Here is a 20437-nt window from a genome sequence, read left to right on the forward strand (position 1 = left end):
CCTCTCTTCCGTTTGCAACTCCAGTAATTGCCAGCAAAGCGTGAGGGAATCGTCAGCGTCTCATCAGGTCGTCTTGCTGCCTCTTATGGTGTTTTCACACCACACCCAAAATACATGCTTTGCATTTAAAGTAACACACACTTTAAACTAAGAATCATAGCTTATATATACATTATCTTACCCAAACTAGTTAGGTGACCAATGCTATACCTAACAATAACAAGATAAAATCTATATTACAATCGCCATTTGGTATCCAGTCCATCAGTCACACGTGGCCTAACTATACTCTACTATCAATCCATAAACTCTGAGGCCCGTAGTCATTAAATACTAAAATGCAAAAAAATAAATAAAAATAGTAATGCAAAAGTGTCCCAAAGGTGCTTTTTTTTTTTGTTTTTGTTTCATTGAGCAACCTCAATTGGAGCCATACGTTGAGGACTACCTGTATATAGGCCAGGCTGTTAAATCAAACCTCCTTATTTAGGGGCAGTATACCAGGGCAGCGTTACCTTCAGTGCTCTTCCGATGGAAGGCAGGGACGACCGAAAGGTGGCCTGATCCAGAGCTGATCCTGTGATTTTTTCTTGCAGATGATATTTTTGCTGCAGTCCTGGCCCGAGCTGCCTGTTCTCAACGCCTTGGAGCTTTTGGATTTCAATTTCCCTGACCCTCACGTGAGCCGCTTCACCGTCAACTCCCTGAAAAAGCTGACGTGAGTTAAAATTCATCTCTCTCAAAGAAGAAGAGAAAGCAGAGGAAATACTGCCGCTCCGCCTGTAATACCATTTCGGGTTTTAATTTTAAAAAGGGGGACAAACTTCAACCCAGGGCGCTGTTTTTCAACCTCGGACGATTTTAAGATTGGGTGGGTGTCAGGATTCTGACACTTAACTCCATTTAAATCATGAGTCTCTAGCCAAACTCCAAAAGGATTTATTGGGAGTTAAAAGATGCGGCACTGCCTGGGTGTAGCCGACTCTGAGACACATCATTCATTGTTACCCATGACCCTGGCCAAGATGGGTTAGTTTAAACCTGGATCATGGTTAGTTTAAACCTGGAAACCCAGAAAAAAAAAACAGGATAATTCCCTGGGGGGTTAAACATGGGTTGTCCGAATGGCTACGCAACTGAGGGAGCCATCAATTAACCCTCTGCTCTCCCCCTGCAGGGATGCTGAATTGTTCCAGTATCTCTTACAGCTGGTTCAGGTTCTGAAATACCAATCCTACTTAGACTGTGAATTAACCAAGTTCCTTTTGGGAAGGGCCTTATCCAACCGGAAGATCGGCCATTTCCTCTTCTGGCATCTCAGGTGAGAAAAGAGGTTTTGGGAGAAGCAAGGTGGGTTTACGGCCCGTTCTCTGGGGTTGGACACCCCATCCATCCATCCATCCATCCATCCATCCATTTCTTTCCCTCTCCCATCCATTCATCCGTCCATCTATCCATCCATCCGCAGCTCTTTGCTTATATTCACTTCTCAGCAGCTGAGATTTGGAGATAGGCTGCCCTGGAACACGGAGGCTTAGTTAACTGAGAATAACTTTAACTATCTGGGTCATATGTGGGTATATACACCATTTTGCATGTATTTATTTTGTCATGTTTAGGCAGTGTAGATCGGAGGTGGTGACCCTTTGAGAGCTGTGTGCAACAGAATTTCATTTGAATATATGCTGATTAGACTTGGAATAACTTCATTGTCACTTTTATATACACTAATTTGTCAAGCCCCCGGGGAAATCAGGAATAGAATAAGCAGAGTTGGAAGGGACCTTGGAGGTTTTTTCTCGCCTGCTTAGGCAGGAAACCCTACACCACTTCAGACAAAGGGTTATCCAACATCTTTTTAAAAACTTCCAGCATTTAGAGTATTTACAACTCTGGAGGCAAGTTGTTTCACTGATTAAATTGTTCTAACCGTCAGGAAATTTCTCCTTAATTCTAAGTTGTTTGATTAGTTTCCACCCTTTGCTTCTTATCCTCAGATTCAGGCAGTTCAAATGAGTATAAAACTTTATTGCAAGCTTAAGCTCCGTACACGAATCTGAACTACTAACGGTCAAGGGAAACGAGCGGGAGATAAGAAGAAATTCAATGAGCCACAGCTGCCCAGGGGTTGTAGCAATCTATTGTAACTCCCCCCGGGATTAAAGTTCTGTCTTTTTTTTTTTTCTTGCTTGGGTTCCACGTCTCCTTCGACGTTGAACGGTGGTTAGATCGGAAATGCACTTCCCTTCGCTTGCCTTAAGGTTTGGCCTGATTCTCGAGGCCTACTGCCGGGGAAACGCTGACCATATCAAAGCTCTAATGAAACAGGTAAGGAGGCTCCCTTGGGAAGGGAGAGTGGTCTTGGGCAGGGGTCTGCAAACCTGCGGCTCTGGAGCCACGTGCAGCTCTTTTGGCCCTCTGCTGCGGCTCCCTGTTGGCTGATCCCACCACTGGCCGGCCCCACCCCTCCCCATCGCTCCTCGCCTGGCCTGAGAAGGTAAGTGTTCTGACCCAGGCTTCATCAAATGTACTTAAAACACAAACTTACTTTAAAAGCAAAACCTATTTTATTGCAACGCTGGGAATTACTTGCATTCCCAGCCAAACTAATTATAAACAGTTCCCCAAGATAAGCACACACCTGTCAGTGCTGTGGAATGCTGCCAAAAACAGAAGTATCCAAATTAATTGTAACAGAAACCACCCAAAGTACCAGAAAAAACTGACCAGCATACACAGAGCTTCAAGGAGGACTCGGAATCTAATTGAACTGCTTTGGTTCCTATTCTATTCTATTCTAATTCTAATTCTAATTCTAATTCTAATTCTAATCTATTCACACTGACAGCATATGCACCAAGACAAATTCCTTGTGTGTCCAATCACACTTGGCCAATAAAGAATTCTATTCAATTCAGTTCAGTTCTATTTACACTGATCTAACTTCCATGTGATCTAACTTTCTGTCTCCCTCCGGATTCAACTCAAGTGGTATCTGAGAACTTGTGTGTCTGATCACATTTGCCCAATGAAGTATTCTATTGTTATGTCCAACCTGGAGAGGATTGTCTTCGCGAGCCCCCTGTGGGATCCAGTTGACCTAACTTTCTCTCTCTCTCTCTCTCTCTCCGGATTCAAGAGCGAAGCCCTCAACAAGCTGAAAGCCCTCAATGACCTCATCAAAGTCAGCGCTCAGAAAAACACCAAACCTCAAACCAAGGAGTTCATGCACACCTGTATGCGCCAAGAGACCTACCTAGAGGCCCTCTCCCATCTCCAGTCCCCTCTGGATCCCCGAATCTTCCTGGCAAGAGTCAGGTAAGAGCGCTGGAGAAAGGAGGTGGGGGATAGGATCTTGTGAGAAGGCCAGCCCAGTCTTGCTGGGTTAAATGATAGAATTAATGTTGGTCAAGGGTCATGAATTTTTTTAGCAACTGCTAAAAGTGCTAAAGTGCTGAGATGAAGTTGGGGTGAATGAGGAAAGAGGAAGAAACAGCAGCAACATTCATTCATTCATTCATTCATTCGTTCGTTCATTCATTCATTCGTTCATTCATTCGAATTTAGAGAACTACCACCTCATAATAGTGACTGATTTAACTCCGTGTTTCTCAACCTATGCAATTTTAAGAGGGGTGGACTTCAACACCCAGGATTCCCCAGCCAGCAAAGCTCCAGTGGCACCTGAGAACTTCTGCCCCAGAGACAAATCCAGTCACACTTGGCCAATCAAGTATTCCATTATTGTTTACAACCCCACTGGGGAATTCTGGGAGTTGGAAGTCCACCACCCCACTCAAAATGGCCAAGGTTGAGAAATGCTGATTTCACTTCAAAGTTAGCGTGTGTGTATGTGTGTGTTTAGGTCAGTTCTCCAGTTTAAGGAGTGGCAGGGATATTTCCGCCCCCTTTTAACAAGGGATTTGAGTTGTGTGTCAGCACCCCTTCTCCACACACACAAGCACGCACTTTTTGTATGTGCCTCTTTTCAGTGTAGAGCTTTGCACCGTCATGGATTCCAAGATGAAACCGCTGTGGATCATGTTTAACAACGGCGAGGCGGGAGGACCCAACACTGGCTTAATATTCAAAAACGGGGACGGTAAGAGAGAGCAACAAACCCAGCTTTTGGTTAGCAAGAGACTGTGTACAAGGGGTCAGGGTAGATGGCCTCACACACGGTTTGGGGAGGTCACTTTCTACTTCCACTACAGTGAAGGTTTAAAAGGAAGCCTCTACCTCAGGGTGGGTTGTTCAGTGTTTTTCTTAAATTAAAAGAGGAGGTGGACCCATCTTCTTCCATAAAGACTTCGGCTCCAAGGAGAGAAAAAAACATTAAAAATATGGGTGAGACGATAAGGGCTGCAGGGGACTTTTAAGTAATGCCAAAGAATTCTGCCTCCAGGGGTCTTTGGCACTCTCTGAGCTTATTTTCCTGAGACGTTTCATTACCAAACTAGCTAACGTTATCAGATCCATCTCCACATTAGTGGCAGAGTTTTGCTTGGTTCTGCCTAGCCAAAGCGCCCCCTTGTGGTCCAGCTGAAAAATCCAGGGTGATGGATGGACAGGATTTCATCCCTGTGATTTCTGGTTGGAGAAAGTTGAGGGTTGTAGGATAGAGAGAGAGGGAGGGAGAGAGAGAGAGACAGATAAGACACAGACAGACAGAGAGACAGACAGAGACAGACACAGACAGCCAGAGACAAAAGGCCAAATCAACCATTCCCTATTTGGCAGATCTTCGCCAGGATATGTTGACGCTCCAAATGATCCAACTCATGGATATCTTATGGAAGCAAGAAGGTCTCGACTTGAGGTGAGTTGACTTTTGGGGGTAAGCTGCCCCACAGAACTTCATACTTCGCTTTCTGCGGCTGCAATGCAAGCCTGGAAGGGGGTCGATGAACGCTCTCCATCCTGTTTCTTCTACCGCAGGGGTGTCAAACTCAAGGTCCGCGGCCCACTGGGCTGCCCAGGAAACAGCAAAGGATTGGCCCGCCGTGCCTCGGCCAGTGAAAACGGAGCTCGGGAGACCTATGCACGTCCCTCCCAGATTCCGTTTTTAGCCATGACGGTTTCCGTTTTCGCTGGCAGAGGGCGGCTGAAAACCGAGCTCAGGGGTCCATTTTCGCTGTCAGAGCATTCAGGCTACCACAGGTTCCCCCTGACATGAGTTGACATCAAGCTGGCCTGATGTGGCCCTCAATGAAATTGAATTGGACCCCCCTGTTCTACAGTCTTCTCTTCCATCCATTAATTCCCATAAGTTCCGATGAAGACTTCCCTTTCCCTCTCTTTGATCTTCATCTGATCCTTCTTCCAAGTGTCAACTAAAAAAATACTCCTTTGGTCTTTTGAATTGCCAGCAGGAAGGAAGTGGGGGGAAAGCAGTGCATTCTTTAAATGCTTCAGATAATCGCTTTGGCAGCCGAAGCTTCTGGCACGCAAGATTATTACTGGAGAGCATGATTGATGGCTCCTGGCTATGGATGTGTCTCATTGGAGAATATACATCCAGGGGATGGGGGCAAGACCAGGGTCAAGGGTGAAATGAATGATGTGCCAGAGTCGGCTGCAACCGGGAAACGCCAACATGTCAACTCCTAATAAATCGAATCTTTTTTACTCTGATAGATGCGGCTAGAGACTTATGATTTGAATGGGGGAGTCCTGACACCAAGCTTGCTCGCATGAGTTTGATCTCTATTTGGGCTTGGTGGAGGTGTCGGCACCCTCCCGACATCTCACGTTTCACCCCCACCAGGGCAGGATCTGATGATTCCTCTCTCTCTTCCTCTCTCCCCTCTGAAGGATGACCCCTTATGGCTGCCTTTCCACGGGAGACAAGATGGGGTTGATCGAAGTGGTGATGAATTCAGACACCATCGCCAACATTCAACTCAACAAGAGCAACATGGCGGCCACTGCCGCTTTCAACAAGGACGCCCTCCTGAATTGGCTGAAATCCAAAAATCCCGGGTATGGGCTGGGACTACAACTCCCAGTAATCTCCACTAGCATGGCCGACGCTGGGATGGGGACTCAGATCTTGAACAAAGAGGCTCAGAATAAAAAGGGGGTCCTAAACAAATCCAGGCTTGAAAAGACAATGAAGAGGAGACCGGATGGATAAAGGTTACTCAGAAATAAGGTCCTGTCCATTGGCCATTATCTACTCAACTAATTTAGCTGAAAGGAATAGAGGGGAAGATCTTCTGGTTTGAGAAGACACCTGGAAAGTGGACATGTTTTTGACTGGTTGGTACCCAGATCTTCAATGATTTGGCAAGATCTACTTAGAACTTGACAGCTTTAAGACTTGTGGACTTCGACTTCCAGAATTCCTGGGCTAACATGACTGGAGGAGTTCTGGGAGTTGAAGTCCACAAGTCTCAAAGCTGAAGACCCCTGCTTGAAGTAGATCTTCTCATGAAACTTCTGAGGCCTTCAGATACTTAACTAGATGAATTATCTTTCTTAAAAACCATAAGAATCAAGGACAGCGGAGCTTAAAATAAATTTAAGGGAGGAAGAGAACATCTTTTGAGGATAGGAATTTGATCTTGGCTTTCTTTGGCCATTGCTGCTTTGAAAGGGCACCACAGGGTGAGTTTCTAAGCTGCCTTGCAAGAGGCAAGTTGACTTTTTCCTTCATCAGCCTGTTCCTCCTCTCTCGTGTAGTGATGCTCTGGAGCAAGCTATTGAGGAATTCACGCTCTCATGTGCCGGATATTGTGTGGCTACGTATGTTTTGGGGATTGGGGACCGTCACAGCGACAACATCATGGTGCGAGAGAATGGACAGGTATTCTGGGATCATGATAGCTGACCCTTCCTTCTTAGTTCTCTTTTTATTCCGTAAGGACCTAGGTTAGATTGGTGGATATAGCAATAGCACTTTAAGACTTGTATACCGCTTCACGTATTGTTTTATAATCTAAAAAAATCCAACGAGCTGGTTAATGTTGTCCCAAGTTGTACAATTTACTCACATTTGCGATGTCCAGTATTGTAAATTGTCTTGTTTCTAAATTTATATACATAAAAGCGAAAGACTACTCACGCATCATCACAAAATCTCCAGAACCGTAAAGCCTACAAGCTTGAAATTCACCTATGTTCCTCTTGGCTTCTAGGGGCTCACTAAAAAAGTTTTTTTTGAAATGACCATCAGAGCATGTTCCTATATTATTAACACGCTCTGATGCTAAGGAGTTCTACTCCCCCTGCCCACCTGAAAAGAAATCTCTTCCAAGTGCAAAACACACCCCTTATTTTCCTCCCCCAAAACTAAGCCTGACCACCTAGTTTCGTAGCAAAGCAGTTATCCAGCTAGTATTACATAGATTTTTGATTGAGAAGTCTTTGATGTGCAGGCGGCTCCTTTTTGTTTTAAATAAAAGCACTGCTGGATTTGCAAGGTGAGAATATCAAAACCTTTTTTTTTCCTTCCCTTCCACCTCCCTCGGCAGTTGTTCCATATTGATTTCGGCCACTTCCTGGGGAACTTCAAGACCAAATTTGGGATCAACCGCGAGAGGGTCCCTTTCATTCTGACCTATGACTTCGTCCATGTGATCCAGCAGGGGAAAACCAGCAACAGTGAGAAGTTTGAAAGGTGAGTGTAGGGATGGAGGCTCTGAAACGGCTGGTCATATGGGAGACTTGGCGTCCAAGGGTGAAACATCAGCAGCTATGCGCTTCTTTGTTTTCAACTTGCCCTTTTATCCACGTAGCATTATTACTCATCCTTCTTACGGTCTTCTTTACTCCTTTTTATTGATACGATGCTGACGATTCTTGTGGCTTTGCTTGTACACAGAGTGCTTTTTCCCCGGAGACCAATTTCTCGGGTGTAGAATCAGACTTACAAAGCCAAATACGGTTCAAGTCAAGTCAGCGTACAACTGGTGTTACCCCAAAGTGACCGTTTCTTTTCCCCTTCTTAAGATTCAGAGATTACTGTGAAAGGGCTTACATGATCCTTCGAGGCCATGGCCTACTCTTCTTGCACCTTTTCTCCCTGATGAAAGCTGCTGGCCTGCCAGAGTTGAGCTGCTCCAAAGACATCCAGTATCTCAAGGTGAGGAAGAAAAGGGTTGAGTGGGTTCACAGACAAAACCTCTTCCGGAGGACGCAGATTGTGGAGAGCAAGAGGCTGACTCTGTAAACTGCTTGAGGAGGGCTGCAAAGCCCTGTGAAGCGGTATTTAAGTCTAAGAAGGGCTATTCCTTCCTTCCTTCCTTCCTTCCTTCCTTCCTTCCTTCCTTCCTTCCCTTCCCTTCCCTTCCCTTCCCTTCCCTTCCTTTCTTCCTTCCTTCCCTCCCAGTGGTTAGAATGCAGTATTGCAGGCTAACTCTGCCCACTGTCAGGAGTTCGATCCTGACTGACTGGCTCAAGGTTGGTAAATCTTCCAAGATTGATAAAAACGAGGACTCGACCCAAAGAGTCAAATGTTTCTGAACACCATGAAGATTGGAAAGAGCCTCTCATGGTATGGAAACATTCTAGCCAGGGGTGGGATTCCAAAATCCCACAAGCAAGCGGTTCTCTGCCAGGTTGCTGGGTGGGTGTGGCCATGGTGGGCGTGCCCTACCAGAACTTTCCGGGAGGGCCGTTTTTCACCTTCCTCAGGGTCTGGGGGCTTCCCTCAGGTCTCTGGGAGGGCAAAAAGGGCCTCTCCCAGGTTCTGGAGGCCCTCTGGAAGCTGGAAAAAGGCCTGATTTTCGCCCTCCCAGAGCCTTACCTGAATCGAAAATGGGCCGTGGGAATAAGACTCCTGGGAGGATTGTGGGGAGTGGGGCCAGCCAGTCGGTTCAAATACTGGTTTGGGCGAACCAGGTGCAAATTTAACGTCCGCTTCGCCCAAACCAGTCAAATCCCACCCACTTCTAGGTCAGTAACTGGCACCGGGATGTGGCGTGGCAGAAGCCAGATGAGGAGGAGGAGGAGGAAGCATCTGCTGCAGAATAGATGTTAGGCTTGACCCAGTTCCCAGCTGTTTGGCTGCTTCCACTAGATTGCAAATGACTCCTGGGTTTGAAGACCATTTTGCTAGACCACGTGTAATTATATAGGCCTGAGATGGAGGGGTGGGGGGATAGGGATTTCTGCAGATTGCAAGAGACATTATATATACATCGGAAGTGAGGCAGGAAGGAAGAAGAGGAGATGATATTTCCAGCCTGCCTCCTGCTTCCATCTGCCAAAAAAAAGCCAACCCAGTCCTAGGCTGCATAAACACAGGGATAGAATCAAGATCGCGCGAAGTGTTCATGCCGTTTTATAAGGCCACACTTGGAATACGGCATCCAGTTTTGGTCGCCACGATGTAAAAACGATGTGGGGACTCTGGAAAGAGCGCAGAGAAGAGCAACAAAGAGGATCAGGGGGACTGGAGAATAAAACACACGAAGAATGGTTACAGAATGGTTAGTTTGGTGAAAAGAAGTAGGGGCGACACGATAGCAGTGTCCCGATATCTCAGGGGCTGCCCCAAAGAAGAGGGAGTCAAGCTATTCTCCAGAGCCCCTGAGGGCAGGATAAGAAGCAACGGGTGGAAACTCATCAAGGAGAGAAGCAACTTAGAACTAAGAAGAAATTTACTGACAAGTGAGAACAATGAATCAGTGGAACAACCCGCCTCCAGAAGTTGTAACACTGGAGGTTTTTAAGCAGAGATTGGATAACCCTTTGTCTGAAGGGGTGTAGGGTTTTCTGCCTAGGCAGGGGGTTGGACTAGAAGATCTCCAAGGTCCCTTCCAACTCTTAGTTTATTCTGTTCTGTTCTGTTCCATTCCAATCCAATCCAAATCTGCATTCTATTCTATTCTATTCCATATTCTATTCTATTCCATATTCTATTTTATTCTATTCCATTCCATGTTCTGTTCTGCTCTGCTCTATCCTATTCTTACGTGTATAAAACCTAGGTGAAGAGATATTTTCTTCTTAAGGATCTCCTTTACGTCTTTCAGGACTCCTTGGCATTGGGGAAGACGGATGAAGAGGCCCGGAAGCAATTCCATCTTAAGTTCAACGAGGCCCTTCGCGAGAGCTGGAAGACCAAAGTCAACTGGCTGGCCCATAACGTCTCCAAGGATAACCGCCAGTAAGGGGGAGAGACCCTCCCCTTCGACTCTTCCTCCCTGGCTTTTAGGATGGGGCAGGTGGGCCTTTCCACACCTGGCACAAAACGAGGCTGGACTGCTTTTTAAGCGTCCCAGGTGTGAATGGCGAGACGAAGTCCTTATTCCAAGAGGTCCTGCTTGGAAGTCCCTGGAGATGATTCCTTGGCCAACGGGTGATGGCCAGGGCAAATGAGGAATGAACAGTGGCACGATTCTGGCAGCGGCGCAGTTTGATGATGATGATGATCTGTGTGTATGTGTGTGTGTGAGGTTTGTATTTTATACTGCTCAAAGGTACTTAGGACTCGCTCACTGGTTGAGCTGAGGTGGTTGTAAGGTTTCAAGGCTTCGAATGCCTCCGAAAGAGCTGGCCTCTTTAGGAAGAAATGGACTCTCCAAAAACTTGTTGGTTTTTGCACAAAATGTTGAAAACCCCCCCCCTCCAAAAAAAAAAAAAAAAAAAAAGCCCGGTGTTGCAGGGCCAGGAACTGCCCTTTGAAAGAGGAGCCCTTGGTGAGAAGTTTCGGCAGGAGTTGGATGGCTGATGAGGTCACACGCCCTGGTTTGTCCGATGCAAAAATGTTCTCAGTTACTTCTCTCTTCCAGAGCTAGAGATTACATTCTTCTTTTTTTATTTTTTTTAAACCTGGTCACTTACCGATGACCCTTTCATTTTATTTTATTTTTAAATTCAGCTTTTCAATAAATTCAGTTTGTTTTACCACTAACTTCGGCTGGTGTTTCTTTCTGCTGGCGGCCTGAGTTTGTGTTTCCGAAGAATTTCAAAGCCCGAAATCCCTAAACTAATCCTTTTTATTAGAATTTAGATGTCCAATGGGAAAGAAATGAGGCAAGGGGCCTCTTCTACGAGATAAAATTTTGCCATTATGTTGAGGTGGGAGCTACATGGATGCAGGGAAACCGCCTGCCATCTTTGTACTGGTTCACATAGCTCCCTAAGCCAGAGGCCCTCAAACTTCACTCTGCTGGCTGGGGAATTCTGGGAGTTGAAGTCCACACATCATAAAGTTGCCAAGTTTGGAGACCTCTGCCCTAAGCTGCGATTTTGTGTGAAGTGTGAATGCAGTTGTTGGGTGGGTTCCCAGCTGACTAAACTGTTCCTGAGGAGGATTTCTCTTATTAGTGTAGGAAAAGTTAACAAAAACTGATAAGTTTAAAAAGCAACTAGGAAAAGAAAAATGGGGAAACCAGAAAAACAAGAGTCTATTAAAGTTTCTACGATTTGTTTTTTCCCCATATTATTTTTTTTAATGTTGTGGGGGTGACAGAAGGCTAACTGGAACAAACCCTGGAACAAGGAGGAAAACTTTTATTTTAAAAAATATACTGAGGATTTTTTGTTTCTTAAAACTTTTTAGCTGGGAAAAAGATCCCTGGGGAAGAAGTGAGCAACACTTCCCAAACTTATCCAATGTTGAATTGATCTGGGGGATATGATTTCACCACTTCCTTCTTGCCAAGATATTGGTTCATGTTTTTTTTTTAAAAAAGAGAACTATACAGAAAGGCTCATTGCTTACAAGAGAAAAGAGAGGCCCGTAAGGCTAAAAAGTTACCTCTACAATCCTGGGCTTAAATCCAAATTAAAAGGCAAAGGACTGGCTGGTCCCAGTTGATTGCTAGACTACCTTCTTATCTGAAGAAAACCAGAAAGTTTGGCATAAACACTGCAGCATTCCTCCTATCTGGGGTTGGGTTAGCCTTTAATAAAATGAGGGAAAAAAGAACAGTAAAATACTAGCAGGCGTAGTGTTTGAGTTTAAACTCTAAATTAACCAGCTAAACATAAGCTTTTGGTTTTTTGGACAAAGGATTTTCGTAAGGAAGGAAGGAAGAGAAAGAAAGATACGGTATATAGGTACTGTAGATATAGATAGACAGACAGAGGCAGACGTAGTTAGCAATAGCACTTATATACTACTTCACAGTGCTTTACAGCCCTTTCTAAGTGGTTTACAGAGTCAGCCTTTTGCCTCCAATAATTTGGGTCCTCGTTTTACCAATCCTGGAAGGACGGAAGACTGAGTCAGCCTTGAGCCAGTTGGTCAGGATCGAACTCCTGACAGTGGGCAGAGTTAGCTTGCAAATACTGCATTCTAACCACAGGGAAGGAAGACAGCCCTCAGACTTATATAGTGCTTTCCAGCCCTCCCTATGCGGTTTACCGAGTCAGCCTCTTGCCCCCAACCATCTGGGTCCTCATTTTACTGACCTTGGAAGGACGGACAGCTGAGTCAACCTGGCGCCTGGTGAGATTCGAACTGCCCAATTGCAGTCAGCAGAAGGAGCCTGCATTACTGCACTCTATAACTACTGTGCCACTTTGGCTCGTAGGTAGGTAGGTAGGTAGGTAGCTAAACATTAAGGACACTGATGGATTTCCCTTCCCCAAATATGACAGCAACTCTTGTCTTTTTTTTTTAGAACCAGAAATTTATTGTAGCTCCGACTTTTCCAAACGTGACCTATTTACCAATATACACACCTGAAATGTTAGACCCATGATGGCTACAAAATGCATCAGAGGGGGGGAAGAAATTATAGCCTTTCCATTTTAGTATGGGAGGGAGGGAGGGGAGGCTGAGTGAACACGATTAGGTTTACAGTCTCTAAAATACAGTTGCTAAACAGAGACAGGATCATGGAGAAAAAGGCTTAAGGGTGCGGGGTGGTTGTTTGTTTTTCTCTACACAGTGACAACAAAACACAGGACAAATTCAGACACAAGTTAAGAGTGTTCCCAGTGAAAAGTCGCATGTGGAAATCTTCCAAACCTGCTTCCCTTGCCTGTTTAATCGATCAACCGTTTACATTTTCCTGTCCTTTTTCTTTCTTTTTTTTGCTTTTGCCAAAAAGACAAGGTGATGATTTGAAGGGTGGGGAGTGAAAACTGCCGCTTGGCTCTCGGAGCTGCCCCATTTGCCAAAGGCACTGCGGAGATCAGACGGGTCCAAAGGAAACCCTGTACAACTCCTGGCTTGGCAGTGAACCAAAGTTCTCAAAGGGGGGAGATGTAATTAAAGCATACCACCCCCCCCCTTGCCCAACTGATACAGGCACGCCCGTTTTTTTCACGGTGGGATGGCCGGGACCAAAGGGAGAATTCTACCTGTCCGAATATTTCTGCCACGGGCTTGACTCGTTTTCCTTTTCTGTTCCTTGCTTCCTGCTGTAAAGATTTAAAAAGAACAACAACAACAAAAAAACTTCTATACTTTTGCAGCTGAAATCCTCCTCTCTTTTTTAAAATCTTTTTTTTTTTGTGCTTTTGCCAGTTTTGGGGCAGATCTACCATGTACCAGGAGAGAAGCGGTGTGTCTCTCTGTGCGTGTATGTGTGCTCTGTGCAATGATTAGAAACAGGCTTTTTGCCGCTTTGGCCACGGAGCAAGAGAAGAACCGTAAAAGCAAATTATTGTGTTTTTTTTCTTTTTTTTCCCAAAAAGTTGCATTAACAGGGAGAAGATCCCTTCCTCTACCCCCCCCCAAACCCCCTCTTTCCACCTAGGAGAATGTGACATTTCCTGCCGCTACAACCGGTGCGTAAACGGCTTTTGGAGAAATCGTTCTGCTTCGGGCACAAATCATCCAGGCAAGGTTTTATTTAACAGCTAGGTCTGTTCTCTTGGACCACTCTTCAACGTTATCTGGAATGTTGATGCGATCGCTTTGGGGAGGTTGGGAAGGAAGAGCCCCCATTCGTTCGGGGTATACAAAGACCCTACCCCTCTTTCCCCCCTCAATAAAAATAAAAAAAATAAGCAGCTGGAGATAAGAAACACCCCACATCTCAAGTTAGTGTTGTAGTAGCTACAGGAATGAATGGGAGTGTTTTCAAAACAAAACGAAAAAAACAAAACGAGGAATGGCACCCCCAAAAAAAGAGCCTTCCTCAGCAGCTGAGGTGAACTTGGACCGCGCAGCTTTCTGGATCTGGATCTGGTTTGGTGGCTCAACTCCTGAGAAAGTGTAGTGTGTAAACCCAGAGAGGGCCGTGTTTGAAAGGGCTCCTGGGTGCAACCTGCTTTCAAAACAGCCACCAAAGCTGAAGCCATGTTGCTTCTGTGGATAACAACAGTTGGATCCGAAGGTGGCCGAGAGGACAAACCACCTTTCTTTCTTTCTTTCTTTCTTTCTTTTTCCCCCCTTTCGGAAAGAAAGATGGATTCATTTATTTATTAATTAAAAAAAAAAAGGGCGGAGGGGTTGGACCCATCCACAGACCTCGTGTGAAACTGCCGTCAAGTCCTTCAACTCCGAGGTGGCTGTTCAGTTTTCTCTGCACTACTTAAAAACTTGTCCCAGGCTTCTTGCCTTAGGAATTCTGGAAAAAAAACAAACTTAAAATCGCTACGCCACGCTGCATGATTCTTCATTGTCATCATCCTCATCGTCATTTGAAACCTCCGCGCGGCCCTCTCCCCTCCCTCCCCCCCTCCCTCCCCCAGCCATGTTTTCACTACCACAAGTGACATAATTACATAGTTCCGACGTATTTACAAAATATTAAAAAGTCTTGTTAAATCTCCTAAATATTGATTCCACCCCCCCGCCCCCCCATTCTGCCATTTTACACATGCACTAGAGTCGGGAAGAAGAGGAACAGGAGGGGGGGGGGCGCAGAAAAGAAATATTTGGAAATCATCGTGGGGAAGAGCTGAGACAACGGAAAAATCAGCTTAAAAACCAAAGCGATTTTTTTTTTTTTAAGAAAAAGACTAAAAACAAAAAAGAGGTTAGCTCTCGGTCGACGGACAAGCGGTCGGGGGGATTTCCCCCCCTTTTGCTTTCAGGGGAGAGAACAGCCCTCTATGATATAATAAAAAAATAAAATTTAATTCTAAAGCGGAGGAAGGAAGAAAGAAAGAACGAAAAAAAAAAGCAACCCAGGAAGGGGAAGCATTCGATCCGGGCATGTTTTACACGCCTTTTCCCCTGCGGTTCATTAAAGCAGCCTCCTCTGCATGCCGAAAACGGCGGCTGCTTTAAGAGCCGCCCCTATGCTGACGCGGGCGGGAAACATCGCTTGCAAAAAAAAAAAGGCCGCTGGGAGGAGCTGACTGGGACCAGGAAACACAAGGCAAGGCCTTGCAAGTTAAAAAAAAGAAAAGGAAATCACCACAAATCCAGTCGCTGGCGGGGGGGGTGGGCAGAGCGGAGGGCACCGAAAAGAGGAAGAGGGCTAGCTACATTTCTACAGGCAGGGATTTGGGGGAGGGTATGCCCGACACACGAAAGGGGAGGGAGGGAAGGGAGACCGGCCAACTCTTAACGGGGCCAGGAGACAGTCTGGCCTCCCCCCCCCCCCCGGGACCCCTGAAAAGGAAGGGAAGTGGTTTGTCCCGGCGCTCTCCGGAGCAGGAGAACGAAACGAAATGAAAGAAAACCCGACAAGGACAGCAGGGAGCGTTGGGCGGGGGGGTTAGGTGGGGGGGCTCAGTAGGGTAAGGTCGAGTCGTCCCACTCCAACTGCTGCTGCCGGTTGACGTGCTGGGGGTCCTCCTCCTGCTCTCCCCCTTCCTCCTCCTCCTCGCTGCTCTCCGATTCCGCGCTGGTGATGTCGTCTTCCTCGCCCCCGTCTTCGCTTTCCTCTTCCTCCTCCTCCTCTTCCTCCTCGCTGCTGTGCTGGTCCTCGTAGGTCTGGGAAAGAGAGAAACACAAGAGTCTTTCATGGGGGTCTCCCGTTTCGGGGGGAGGAGGCAACTTAAGACAGAACCCGGGGGTGGGGGCCAGTCACCTTCTGAGATTCAACCCCTCGGACGAGAGTCAAGTCTCACTGAGAGGAGAACAGGCAGGCTACAGAAGAAGAGGATGGACAGAGGAAAGAGCGCCACTCAAAGATATTTTGGGCAATGGGTGTGAAAGGGGTGTGTGGAGGTTGGGGACGGAGATGAGAATCAGGAGCCGCTTCTCAACAAATGATACGGAGGGGAGTGGGCCCCAATTTGGGGGAAATCTTCCCAACCCAACGGGGTCCTTCCTTGCCGTTGAAGTTTCACATGCGGGAAGTCAAGCCATGGAAACCGTAAAATAGGCTGAGTGCTGCTTTGAAGAGCCATGGTGGCGCAGTGGTTAGAATGCAGTACTGCCCACTGCCAAGAGTTCGATTCTGACCAGTTCAAGGTTGAACTCAGCCTTCTGACCTTCTGAGGTGGGTAAAATGAGGACCCAGATTGTTGGGGGCAAAAGGCTGACTTTGTATACTTCTTAGAGAGAGCTGTGAAAGCACTGTGAAAAGGCATATAAATCTAAGGGCTATTGAGATAGGTGGGTAGGTAGGTAGGTAGGTAGATGATAGGTGGCTGGGTGGATGCATGGATGGTCAGTAGATAGATATGTATAATGATAGGTAGATGATAGATGGATGGATGGATGGAGATAGATACCGGTAGTAGGTAGGTGGGTGAGTGGTTGAATGAATGAACTCAGGACGAGCCGAGATTCTCAACCAGCCTTTACCTCCATAGGGTTAACCGTGATGGTCAAGGCAGAGTCGTCCCAGTCCATCTCGTTCTCCTTCCCGGAGTCCTGGTCCCGCATCGTCCGCTGGTGAGCCGCTCGGATCCGGAAGACTCCGAGGATGATCATGAAAACCAGGAAGCTGACGCACACCACAATCACCACCGTGGCGGTACTGGGAACCACTGGGGAAAAGCGTATTCAGAGGAAGGAAGGAGTTAGGTGTGAAGAGAAGGCAGGAAATGCAGCAATGCATTTTTTTTTACCTGTTCTAGGTGGGTGGGGGGAGAAGGAGTTTGGGGCAACTGATCTAGGGAAACAGAATCTGCGTGTGTTGTGGTCCGTCGGCAGCCTGTGGAGACAGCAGCAGAGTCGGACGGTGGGGAGGAACATGGGCCAATCCAGGAGTGTGGGGAGGACTCGGACGAGGGTCCTGCATCCGATACAGAGATGGGGCCAGGACCATCTGGGAGTTATGTGCGGATACTGGAGCCTCCAAAATCTGGCAGCAGCGAGGCAGAGGAACAAGGGGAGCCTGTTCCCAGTGCGCGTATGCACAGAGCTGCTAAAAGGCGAGAGTAGCTGAAACAAAAAGGTCGACTCGGGAGTAAGGCTTGGAGGTGATTGGCCCTCCCATAAAACATAAAGGAGAAGCAAAGGGACGGGAATCTTTGCAGGAAGCAACTTCGTTCGTACTGGTTGGTTTGAAACCTGAAGCTCGGTGTTGAATTTGAGTTCCGTTTTGGCCTTGTATTACTAACTGGACATTTAGTCATTGGCGGCATTTCAAGGAAGGTAAAGGTGTGTGCTTATCAGACTTATCCTGAAGGACTTTAGCAGACTTCCAAGGGACTATTTACAAACTTTTTGAGACTCATTATAGGTTGTGAATGACTAAAATCCACAGTCGTTGAAATAAAGAAAACAGGGTTTGGGGACATGTGTGTTTGTTAGTGTCTCCATAAGCCTTGGGCAGAACAGCGTGGATATAAGTGGAGAAGTAGAACGGGCTAACTCATAGAGGGGGATCTACCATATTTCCCTGAAAATAAGCCCTAGCAGGATTTTCAGGGTGCTCATAATATAAGCCCTACCCTAAACATAAGCCCCTGTTAAGATTGTCAGCCAGATACAATTAGTACCGCATTTCCCCCAAAAGAAGACCTAACCAGAAAATAAGTCCTAACGCATCTTTTGGAGCAAAAATTAATATAAGACCTGGTCTTTATTTGGGGGAAAATACGGCAGTTCCCAGCTTGCATATATTCATGCAGCGCTTCTGCAGAACTCTAGAAACTCGACAAAAATGACCCTCTTGCCTCGAGTACGTTTCTAATTGCTACCCCTTCTCGAGAGCTGGAAGATCCCAAGACAGGCAGGCAGAAAAAAACAAATGTAATTTGCAGCGGTCCACTGTCTATATATTTAGATTTGCCAACATTTTTATGACATGGCGGCAACAAACAGGAGACTGACGTCTAAAGCTTGGTGATGGGACGTTCCTGGATATTCTGCTTTTTCCTATTCAATGTTCTCAATAGGCATATTTCAGAAAGCTAGCAGGATCCCAGGCCTAAATTTTAGCATCTTTCAAGTGTTGCTCACATGCAATTTAGTTTAATGCGGTGTTTCCCAAACTTGGCAACTTTTAAGACGTGTGGACTTCAACTTCCAGAATTCCCTTTAGCCAACGTGGCGGGTTGGGGAATCGTGAGAGTTGACGTCCACACCTCTGAAAGCGACCTTAGTTGAGAAACCCTGGTTTAATGGCATCTCAACAGCTGCCTCTCCCAAAAACTGGGGAGCTTTTGGAAATGGCAACGGGGAGGTTTAAGGAAGGGATGAGTGTTCCTTACCGGAAAACCCTGCATGAGGGTTTGCGAGGTTGTGGCCAGAGAGGTCAACGAAGGAATGATGGACAGGCTGCACAAACTGAGGCTGCTGGGCAGCAATGTGGCTGGCGTGTTCCATGACGTTAGCGGTGTGGATGACGTTCACCTGGCAGATGCAAGATTAGAGAAAGGGGAACACAAAGAGTTTGAGGAAACCAGCAGCAGAAACCTGGTGTGTGTGCGTGTCTGTGTGCACGCGCATGTACCTTACTGACTGATCTATATTTCCCGAACGGAGAGTCCTCTTCCCCAAATCCCCCCCATCTGCAGAACTATTGCTAAGACTCCTGGGAGTTGAAGTCCTCCATCTGGAAGATGCCCAGTTGGGGAAACACAGCTAAATCAGGGGACCACGGGGATGCTGCAATGGCCATCGGGGTTAAAAACTGTCATAAGTCACTTTTTTGGGGGGTGGACTCCTTCACTTACTTCCACCTTAAATTCATTGCTAACGTAGCGTCCGTTGAGCTCCGAGCACACCAGCTTGAACTTCCGGTCAAAGAGCGAGACGGCGTGCCAGTTACGGTACCGGATCAAGTGCAAAACTTCCTCGTAGCTGGCCATGGTGTCCACCCCTGCGGAGAAGCAGACACGGGTGAGCTAAAAAAAACCAACGATGCTGTTTTGGAGGCCGTGTTCGGCCAAAACCCCCAGGGATGGGCTTCAAAAATGTTTAGCAAAAGGTTCTCTGCCTGGCTGCTGGGTGGGCGTGGCCTAGTTGGCCTCCTGCACCATGGAGGGGGGGGGAGAGAGGAGCATTTTTGCCCTCCCGGACTCCTGAGGCTTTCCTGAAGCCTCCGAGAGGGTGAAAATGGCCTCCCTGGGCTCCGGAGGCTCCCTGGAAGCTGGAAAATTCCCGAACTTTTGGGAGGTCCCAGTTCTGAGCCTCCGTGCACGTCTTGCACTTCCCTGCATCCAAAACAGGTAGCATGGGGGCTCTTGGGAGGGCTGGGTGGGGCCAGCCAAGGGTGGGGATTTGGGGGCTTCTCCAAACTGCACAGAATCTTAACTAGGGACTCTCCCGAATCCCTGCACATCTCCGGCAGCCCGCCCCTGAAAACCCCATTTCCGCAGATTGCAAGCTACGATTAAGGAGCTAGAGCAGGGGTGTCAAACTCAAGGCCCGGGGGGGCCAGACCCGGCCTATGGGATATTTAGATCTGGTCCTGGAAACAGCGGGGGACAGGCCCGCGGGGCTTCTACCAGGGACAACGGAGCTACGTTTTCGCTGGCGGAGGGTTGCAGGGGGCCACCGCAGCCGAAAATGGAACTTGGGAGCCCGTTTTCACTGGCACTCAAGCGATCACAGGTGCCCCTGACACGAGTGACATCAAGCTGGCCTCTCGCTGCACCCCGGCCTCCCGAGGCCAAACATAACCCTGAGGTGACCCTCAACGATCTTGAGTTTGACCCCCTTTAGGCAGAGTGTCCTGGAAAGATAGCTGTGGCTTAGTGCTGCATGTAAACCTTCTCCAGGGGGTGAAAGGACAAAGAGGGCCGTACCAGTAAGGATGAGGCCGAGGCTTGAGCTGCTCATTTCCATTCCTTTCTGTTGCAGCCGTACCAAGTCGACCTCCAGGCTCTCTTGGTCCCGGTTCAGTTCCTCCCCCAAGACCGAGACCTCGCAGGTATCCAAATTATGCATGATCTCTTCGGACACCAAGGATTCTTGGACTGGGAAGGAGAAGAAAGGGGGAAAACTGATCAGGAGGAAGGAAACACGAAATGGCTTGTAGGTTTTGGAGAGACATCACTGCCCCGTTCATCGAGTGGTTTCCCCCACTGGAATCTTTCCCTGTAAAATCTGTGTTGCCCTCGATGGATGCTGGATGTTTTTCTCTGTTCATCTATCCTGTCCCGATTGCCAAATACACAAAAATAAATATATATATTTATCTGCAGCCTGCCTTTATTACTTGTACAAATTAGGTTG

At 47.2% G+C, this 20437-nt stretch overlaps 2 protein-coding genes across 5 annotated transcripts in view; one reads left to right on the forward strand and one right to left on the reverse strand.

Annotated features, from left to right (window-relative positions):
* The window catches only part of PIK3CD (phosphatidylinositol-4,5-bisphosphate 3-kinase catalytic subunit delta), a 31076-nt gene extending 20312 nt beyond the window's left edge, over nt 1-10764 (forward strand). The window contains exons 13-23 of the mRNA XM_026715693.2: nt 597-718; nt 1178-1321; nt 2229-2328; nt 3140-3318; nt 3993-4102; nt 4741-4819; nt 5815-5982; nt 6685-6808; nt 7476-7621; nt 7954-8086; nt 9981-10764. Coding sequence (XP_026571478.2) covers nt 597-718; nt 1178-1321; nt 2229-2328; nt 3140-3318; nt 3993-4102; nt 4741-4819; nt 5815-5982; nt 6685-6808; nt 7476-7621; nt 7954-8086; nt 9981-10118 — 1443 coding nt within the window. The 3' untranslated portion in view covers nt 10119-10764. The remainder of the gene's footprint in view (nt 1-596; nt 719-1177; nt 1322-2228; nt 2329-3139; nt 3319-3992; nt 4103-4740; nt 4820-5814; nt 5983-6684; nt 6809-7475; nt 7622-7953; nt 8087-9980) is intronic.
* Nucleotides 10765-12829: 2065 nt separating this feature from the next.
* Nucleotides 12830-20437, reverse strand: part of CLSTN1 (calsyntenin 1) — a 42196-nt gene continuing 34588 nt past the window's right edge. For all 4 annotated transcript variants that reach the window (XM_026715697.2, XM_026715695.2, XM_026715694.2 and 1 more), the window contains 5 exons: nt 20008-20178; nt 18934-19079; nt 18469-18610; nt 16613-16797; nt 12830-15793 (listed from right to left, as the gene is read on the reverse strand). In XM_026715697.2, coding sequence (XP_026571482.1) covers nt 15590-15793; nt 16613-16797; nt 18469-18610; nt 18934-19079; nt 20008-20178 — 848 coding nt within the window. In that variant the 3' untranslated portion in view covers nt 12830-15589. The remainder of the gene's footprint in view (nt 15794-16612; nt 16798-18468; nt 18611-18933; nt 19080-20007; nt 20179-20437) is intronic.

The sequence above is a fragment of the Pseudonaja textilis genome, chromosome 18 (genome assembly GCF_049901715.1).
Source record: "Pseudonaja textilis isolate UNSWEBS1 chromosome 18, rPseTex1.2, whole genome shotgun sequence".
Lineage (NCBI taxonomy): Eukaryota > Metazoa > Chordata > Lepidosauria > Squamata > Elapidae > Pseudonaja > Pseudonaja textilis.